Source organism: Myotis lucifugus, unplaced genomic scaffold (genome assembly GCF_000147115.1).
Source record: "Myotis lucifugus unplaced genomic scaffold, Myoluc2.0 scaffold_731, whole genome shotgun sequence".
NCBI lineage: Eukaryota > Metazoa > Chordata > Mammalia > Chiroptera > Vespertilionidae > Myotis > Myotis lucifugus.
In genome coordinates, this window is record NW_005871779.1 from 49,310 (window position 1) to 57,711 (window position 8,402).

The 8,402-nt window shown below is 51.0% G+C and overlaps 1 protein-coding gene across 1 annotated transcript in view; it reads right to left on the reverse strand.

Annotated features, from left to right (window-relative positions):
* Position 1: 1 nt before the first annotated feature.
* TAF6L (TATA-box binding protein associated factor 6 like) overlaps positions 2-8,402 on the reverse strand; it is a gene marked incomplete at its 3' end in the record, with an annotated part of 9,331 nt that continues 930 nt past the window's right edge. The window contains 8 exon segments of the mRNA XM_023746774.1: positions 2-94; positions 179-307; positions 3,338-3,470; positions 3,811-4,031; positions 4,172-4,246; positions 6,976-7,070; positions 7,561-7,611; positions 7,763-8,028. Of these exon segments, the coding sequence (XP_023602542.1) occupies positions 2-94; positions 179-307; positions 3,338-3,470; positions 3,811-4,031; positions 4,172-4,246; positions 6,976-7,070; positions 7,561-7,611; positions 7,763-8,028 (1,063 nt within the window).

The window sequence follows — 8,402 nt, forward strand, 5'->3', positions numbered from 1 at the left end:
GGTCGTCGGGGCGCCGGCACCCCCTGCCGCCAGGCCCACTGCGGTGGGTCTCTGCCGCCTGCGCCTTCATCTTCAGCAGCCGCTCCACGGCCACCTGGGGGAGAGGACAGGCTGTGCGGGGGCCACGAGGGGCCGGCCCGCGGGGTATTGCGGGGTGGGGGGCCGCCCGCTCACTCACCAGAATGGCGCCGTAGACCTTGTGCCCGTCCGCTTTCACCTGGGCATTGGATACGGAGTAGTCATCCAGCACGGCCTGCAGGTTTGTCCAGTAGGTGGACAGGTGTGGGTACAGGACGCGCTCCACTGCCTGGAAGAGAGAGGGATGCAGAGGGCCTCTGGGTGGTTGATCGCCTCCAATGCCCTTTCCCATGAAAGTCCTACTTTTATCCCTGATACTGGACAGGGCTCCCTCCTCCTAAATTCCCTGCGTGGCATTCTCAACCAACATTTATTTGGAACCTACTGTGTGCACAAGCCTTCACCGAGCCCTGGAAATGAAGATTGGGTACAAAGACACAATATAAAGTGATCTGCTATAACTAACAAGAGCCATGTCACTGACATGAGGGCCAAGAGGGTATAAGTGATGCCCAGGGCTAACAACGGAGGAATTTAGGTGCCAACTGCTTCCCTGTACACACAGTACTGTCCTCGCCTGGATGTGAACAGGGTCTCAGGTCAAACCACAAGAACAAGTCAGAGTCCTGGACTCCTGATTACAGAATTTTAAATCCTGAAGTCCATTTGGGGAAAGCAATTAAGACTTCACAGAGGGGGTTATGTTTTTGTGGGGCTTTGATGGGTAAGAGCCTTTGGTGAGTCAGCCACAGCCTGAGGATCTGAAAATACTCACAGAACTGACAAGCTCCTAGAAAAATATGACTTGCTGCAGACAAGAGCTATGAAAGCTTAAAAAATTTTGTCACTGCGATAATTAAAAATCTAACGACAAAACACCACGCCAAATTTGACAAAGTCTACAGACACTCAAGAAATGGGCATCTCAATCTTATTAAATAAACCAAATATAAAAACGGAATACCCTCCCCTCCATTCTGTAAAGCCAATGTAAACCTGGCCCTAAAACCACACAAGGACAGTACATAAGCGAACACATGGCTAATTTCATCATGAATGTAAGAAAATCCTTTAAAATGTTAGTAAACTCACCAGTATATAGAAAATGCACTACATTCTAATACTTTTTAAAGACTATATACCATGACCAAATTAAGTATATCCCAGAAATGTACATATCGTTCACTAAGAAACTCTGTCTCTAAGTCCCCCTCCCCTCCCTACCCGCCCCCACCCCACCGAGACTGGGCAGCCACTGAGCAGATCAGACTCCTCAAACCTCACTCCCCCAGCTCTGCAACCACATCTGACAAACCCAATGTGGCTGAGACTGAGGAATTTGATAAGTTGAAACTGAAGACAGAAATGCAAGAGAAAAACCCACTGCCTTCAAAAGAAAAGAACTACCGACAAGGCTGCACCTGCCTCTCCCATCTGCCTGCCTGCCTGGCAGAGAAGGAAAAGAACTTGCATGTTGGCAAAGGAAGAAGCTGGGTGCGACCAGTGAAGTTTAAAGTAAAAACAAAAACATGCAGGTCCAGGTGTGTGTCTCTGTCGAACTGTGACCTCTTGGTTTATAGGTCAATGCTTAACCACTGAACCACACCAGCTGGGCTGCCACACAGGACTTTTGAAAGGATAAGACATTTATATACAGAAGATCAGTGAACCAATGTCACCCCAATCTATATATATAAAAGGCTAAGTGACCGACCGGCCAACCGACCATCCGGTACATGACCCTCACTGGCAATTTAAAAATAAACGTTGACCCAGTGCACAAATTTGTGCACATTGAAAGGAAATTAAATATAAGAATTATCTTAATATCGCTATTCTCCCTTTCTCTATGATAGAAGTGTCAACCAAATTCACTATTGACAATGACAGATCAAAACACAAGACTGGCGTCAGCAAGAGCTTTATATGTATTGTGTATGCGCAAATCAACTTAGCCTTTTATAGATATAGAATAAACTTGCTTAATTAGACCTGCTTTCTGATTTAGCTAAACTTTTTTCCAGCCCAGTGAAGCACCCCAACTTCTCTTTCAGGTAACTGTCAGCAACACAGCAGTAAATATCAACATGAAGCAGATTATTATTGTAGATCACGCAGGGAGAACAAAGGGTCAAATATTTAACTGCAACAGTGTTTGATTATATACTGTGCAGTGAGAAAACCTGAAGTCATTTTCAAGGTCCACCATTTCTTATTTCTTTTCAGTCGGGTCAAGTTTCTAAGCTTTCTAAATCTCCGTTTTCCAGCTAATGAAAAGAAAATGGGATTCCACTGAGTTTCCTATCTACCTACTCCAGGCCTTCTGTGAGGATCAAATGAGATGAGGCACGGAAAACGCTTCACAGACATTTGGTTAAAGTGTGAAATGTTTCCACCTAGCTATAAAGCAAGTTGTGTTCCTGGGCTGAAGAAACTCCAAGGAGGCTAGTCATCGCTAGGGAGAGGAAGTCGGCATTGCTACATGATGTCATTACCCGGTCAGACACTCAGCATATTAGCCTTTTATAAATACAGATTTCTTCTAATTAATTTCCTTTCAATGTGCAGGATTCCATACACCAGGCCACTAGTAAATTCAATAAAAAAGAAAGAAATAGTCCTGTCTGGTTTGGCTCAGTGGATAGAGCATTGGCCTGCAGACTGAAGGATCCCAGGTTTGATTCCAGTCAAGGGCACATGCCTGGGTTGCAGGCTCGATCCCCAGTGTGAGGCATGCAGGAGGCAGCCGATCGATGATTCTCTCTCATCATTGATGTTTCTATCTCTCCCTCTCCCTTCCTCTCTGAAATCAATAATAAAAAAAAAATTTTTTAAATAAAGAAAATAAACAAATAAGCACTGGCCTGTGTTGCTTAGTTGGTTGGGGTGTCTGTCCTGTACATGGAAAAGCCGCGGGTTTGATCCCCAGTAGTTCTCTCTTATCAATGTGTCCTTCCCTCCCTTCCTCCCTCCCTTCTCCCTTCCTCTCTAAAAAAAATAAATCAATAAAAATATATTTTTCAAAAACACAAAAAAACTTACCCCCAAAATATAAGTAAATAGAAAAAAACACAAGTATCTAATACATTTGGACATAAGCATAAAAAAAATAAAAGGCTATCACTGAGCCTGGCCTCAGGCAAGAACTCAGTGCACAGCAGCAGCAAGCATACACCATTTTTATGATAAAAGACACAAGTACCATTTTCCTAATGACAAATGGCAACTCTAAAGGCTGAGAGAAAGGCCAGGTCCTCACCTTCCAGCCAAGGGCGTGCAGCCCCACCACAGCCCCGTAGTGAGAGCAGAGAGGCCGCACAGGGTCTGCCAAGACCTTCTGCAGGGACAGCAGGATCTGCTGATAGAGGCCACTGACAAGGTCCCCGTGAGTCCTGTGGGAGCAGCATGGTCAGAGGGGCTGAGGCAGCGCCTGCCCAACACGGTTCAAGTCACAGCACGCGGAGAAAACGGCACCTGCACGGCACTGGGGGGAGTGAAGGAGGGGCCAGGGGAGACTGCCCGGGACCTGAAGCGGAAGGACCAAATCCTCGGTATGCTGTCATCCACCTGTCGCATCCCAGTGCACCATGGCACCAAGTAGGAAGCTCCAAGGGAAGGGGCTCCCCACCTCTCAACACAGGGCCTCCAGGGCAGAATGGACCCCACCTCCTCCCCCAACCCACTCAGCTCTGCAGGTCCCACCCTTTACTCTGCTCGAGGCCCAGTGGCTACCAGAAGATGTGGCTGAGAAGGAGGGCGGCACCATCCCGCAGAGTCCAGTGGTCATTCAGGGGGTTGATGGAGGCAGCCAGGGGCTCCAGGACGCAGTAGAGGACACTGCCCACCAGAGAGCGGACATAGGGTCCCAGGCAGAGGTGCGGGTTCCGAACCAGGCTCCGGGCCACTTGCAAGAGCCGGTGCAGCTGCTCCAAATCGTGGCTCACAGACTTCACCTGTTGGGGGAAGAGGATGGTGAGGGGCACAGGAGGGGGCCCAGGACCCTGCATTCTGATGGCACCTTCCAGGAGCCCCACATGCTGCTGGGTCACCGCCTCCCACCAAACGTCCTCCCCGGCCCCGCCTGCTCACTCACCCCACTGACCACATAAACAAAGTAAGGCAGGAGCGCTGCGATCTTGGAGTTGGTCTGCAGGTCCTGGAGAGCAATCTGAAAAGGAAGGGGCAGCCTCACTGGACCCACCAGCCCCAGGCAGAACTGCCTTTTATTTTTATATATATATATATTTGTATTGATTTCAGAGAGGAAGGGAGAGGGAGAGAGAAACATCCATGATGAGAGAGAATCATTGATTGGCTGCCTCCTGGACACCCCCTACTGGAGACCAAGCCTGTAACCAGGGCAGGTGCCCCTGACGGAATCGAACCTGGGACCTTTCAGTCCACAGGCCGACATTCTATCCACCGAGCCAAACCGGCTAGGGCAGAAGCCAACTTTTTTTAAAGGACAGTTTAGCACTGACGTATTAAAGTTTTAAATGTTTACACTCTTTGATTCAGCAATTTAACATCTATAAATTTAATCCACTATAAAAGAAACCCTCTCACAGACATACCCACAAACAGCACAGTCTGTACTGATAAAAAATCGGCCCCAGCTGGCATGGCTCAGTGGTTGAATGTCCACCCATGAACCAGGAGGTCACAGTTTGATTCCCAGTCAGGGCACCGGCCCCAGTTGCAGGCTCAATCCCCAGTGTGGGGCGTGCAGGAGGCAGCCAATCAAGGATTCTTCTCATCATGGATGTTTCTATCTCTCTCTTCCTCTCCCTTCCTCTCTGAAATTAATACAAATATATATTTTTTTTAATAATAAAATTTTAAAAAATTGAATGCAACCTAATGCCTAACTTTTTTTTTCATTTCACTTTTTGTTGTTGTTGTTAATCCTCACCCGAGGATATTTTCCCATTGATTTTTAGAGAGAGAAAGAGAGAGAGAGAAAGACAGAGAGAAACATCGATATGAGAGAAACACATCGACTGGTTGCTTCCTGCACTGTGCCCTGACCAGGGCCCGGGCCAGGGAGGAGCCTACAACCAAGATACATGCAGGGCTCTTGTATCCGGAATCGAACCTGGAACCCTTTGGTCCGCAGGCCGACGCTCTATCCACTGAGCCAAACTGGCTAGAGCTTCATTTAACCCTTTGCACTCCGAACCATTCTGGACATTGGCTACCAGCTACTCGATGCTACTTTGCGGCGGAAACGTGCATTTACAGACCCTCGTATTATTTAGTATAATTTTGGAACCAAGTAACGTATTATAATGATATTGGACTTATATGAATTGGGTGACATCGAGAAATGTATATTTGCAAAAAAAACCAATATTTTATTGTTTATAATTTTGTACAGTATGATAAGTTTTGTAACACTTCCCAATATGCATTGCAGGCTGATTAGTGCATGTTTGACAGTAATAAGTGGTTTGACGCCTGCCACCAGGTGTTTTCCTGTTAGAACACACAATGCAGTCCCGTTTTCTTTGTCCCACATCGGGAATATGTAGTTTATTGTTTAATCCGACACAAAACCCGCTGACATTTCTTGTATATATCTTAGTAATTTTACGATATTTTGATTTAATTTCTTGTGCCATTTCAAGGTAAAACTTCAGGGAAACATGCATGTCTCAAAAAGTTGCGTTGAAATAACTCAATTCCCCGTAATCACTAATAAACTGCAATGTCCCCTGAGAGGGGACATCCGAGTGATATGCTAGAATTCCGATGTCCCCTGAGAGGGGACAGCAGAGTGCAAAGGGTTAACTTTTTACTTTAAATTTATTGGGGTGACACTGACTAATGAAATTATATAGATTTTAAGTAGACGATACATCACCTATGATACACTGCGTTGTGTGCCCACCACCCAAAGTCAAATCTTCTAACATATTTTTAACTGAGAAAAGCAGTTGTTCTAAAACCAGGCGTTTTGGTAGAGCCCGGGGGTTGTACTAGAGCAATCACTGTTTATACATAGAAAGGAGGTGGGGTTCCACAGGAGACTCGCACTTCCTACTTTGTGTGTCTCTATGGTACAGCAGTTCCACAATAAACATCTGCTGCCATTACTTTTATACGCAGAAAAAACACATTAGAGTAAATGAAGAAAATGTTGTTACCCAGCACCTCCACCACCTGTGCCCTCCAAACCCCTCTGGATAAAGTCCCAAGGCTGCGGCTGGGGAAGCAGACGTCAGGCCCGTGGGGAGGGCATCAGCTCCCAGGCCCGCAGCCGGCCCTGCCCTGTGCCCGGGGAACAGGAGCCGAGCCTGTGAGGCAGGAAGGGATGGGGGCAACATTCCTCATCTTCAAGGGAAAAACCACAGCAGCCAGAGACGTGAAGACGTGGAGGATGGAAAACCCTAAAGCAGAGGCCACGTGGTGGAGCAGCCACCAAACTACCCTCGGACTTGGACAGACAGGACTCCCGGGCACTGCCCAGCAGGCCTCGGAGCCCCAGAGCCTAAAGCGGCAGGGGCTGGTCTGAGGCCTGGCTCCCCTTCCTTCCCCTGCTCCCGACCGCTCACCCCCACCCCACCCCGTCTCAAGTCCAGGCAAAGGAAAGTTGCAGTGTTGATGCCCCTCTTAGCCCCAGGCCCACAGACACTCCGAGAGTGGGCTCTGGAATGAGGTGTGGGGAGGCACCCCAGGGCCCTGCTGAGCTGCCCATCCCCTAAGGACCAGGGCTCCTCCTGGCCTAGGAGGGGAGTCGGCACTGGAGGAGGCCCGGGCTCAGAGCAGCACACCCCGGGAACAGCTCCCACACACGGCAGCCGTCAGTGAGCAGAGGACAGGGAGTAGGCACCCGAGAGAACTTCATGAGAATTCGGAAGCTGGACTTGGTGTCCCAAACGGGGGCCCACTCACTACCTTCATCAGCTGTGGGTCGTCCCCCAGGACAGCGCGAGTCACTTGCTGGTAGTACTTGAGCAGGTCATCGGTCAGTGAAGACACAGCGCTGGGCACTGCGAGACGATGGGCAGGAGGTAGTCAGGGTGGACAGCCCAGCCCGCTCTCGGCCTCCCTTGCCTGCTCCCCCACAACCACCATCCCCACCCCCACCCCCAGGAGCCTGTTCAGACAGGACCCCCAGAGCACAGAGCCGCCAGCCCCGCTGAGCAGCCTGACCTTGCAAGCTCTCCGCACCTCTGTGCTCTGTGCGCTGCCCCCACCCCTCCTCTGCTCAGCAGACCCTGGAAGTGAGGCACATGCCCCAGGGACCCCGCGTGCCGCTCAGACTTCCGTGCTCGCACCCAACACGCAGCATCACGACTGGTTACAGGAATGAGCCCCTCTCTCCAGCTCTGAGCCCTCTGGGCAGAGACCAGTGCCCACTCAGAACCAGGTGTCGATAAATATTTGTGAGCTGAAGTCTCAGGGGTGTAGAGGCACCGCCCTCAGCTCCTGCGGGAGGAGGGTTCAACCAGGGGGCCCGCTCCCCACTGCGCCCCTTACCCGATCCTTGAGGCGCCAGGTTCCCTTTGCCGTCCAGGTAGGAGACATGAACTAGAATCAGAGCAGAGGGAGGGCTCAGCCTGGGGCTTTGCCCTTGTCGCGCCCGCTCCCCCCCCAGTTGTGCTCCACCCACCAGGCAGCCCAGCACCGCTCCCCTGACAGCCTCGCTCTCGCCCCCGCTCCACGAGGGACCTGCATTCACCTCTCACAGCCGTCTCCGCACAGCCTTTGGGGATGTTGGTGGCCAGGGCCAGCTCCACCAGGTTCACCTCCCGGTCCTCAGGGAAGTAGAGCTCACCCTCCCTGACGGGGCGCAGGGGCAGCGCCTCCTGGGCTCCGTACCCACACACGGCCTGGGAAAGAGAGCGGAGAGCAGGCTGACCGGGAGGAGGGGGCTCTCCCGCCGGGTAGGCAGCCTCACCCGTGGAAAGTCCAGAAATCCTGAGAAAAGGTGGGGGGTGCCTGGGGCTTTAGGCCCATCACCGGAAGCGTAGCTGAAGGATCCAGTGCTCACTGGGTCAAGATGTAGAACATGGGTCCTCCTCCCACATCCACAGGGACTCTGAGTCTCCGTCCCCACCGCCCCCCCGCCCCCAGCCACTGTCCTCCCTCCTCCTCACGCTCACCCAACTGTGAAAACACGACTATCTTCTAAACAAGACCTCCCTCCCTCTGACGCCCTGGCCCAGAACAACGATCAGGACATACGCAACCCACGCTGCCCAGGCTCCTCCCGCCCCCACAATGCCTCTCCTCCTTCCCAGCCCAGTCTACTCCAGGCCTCCTTTTGAAGGCCCAGCTCAAGTCCCCTCTTCCGAGAAGCCTTCCTACCTCTTGGCCCG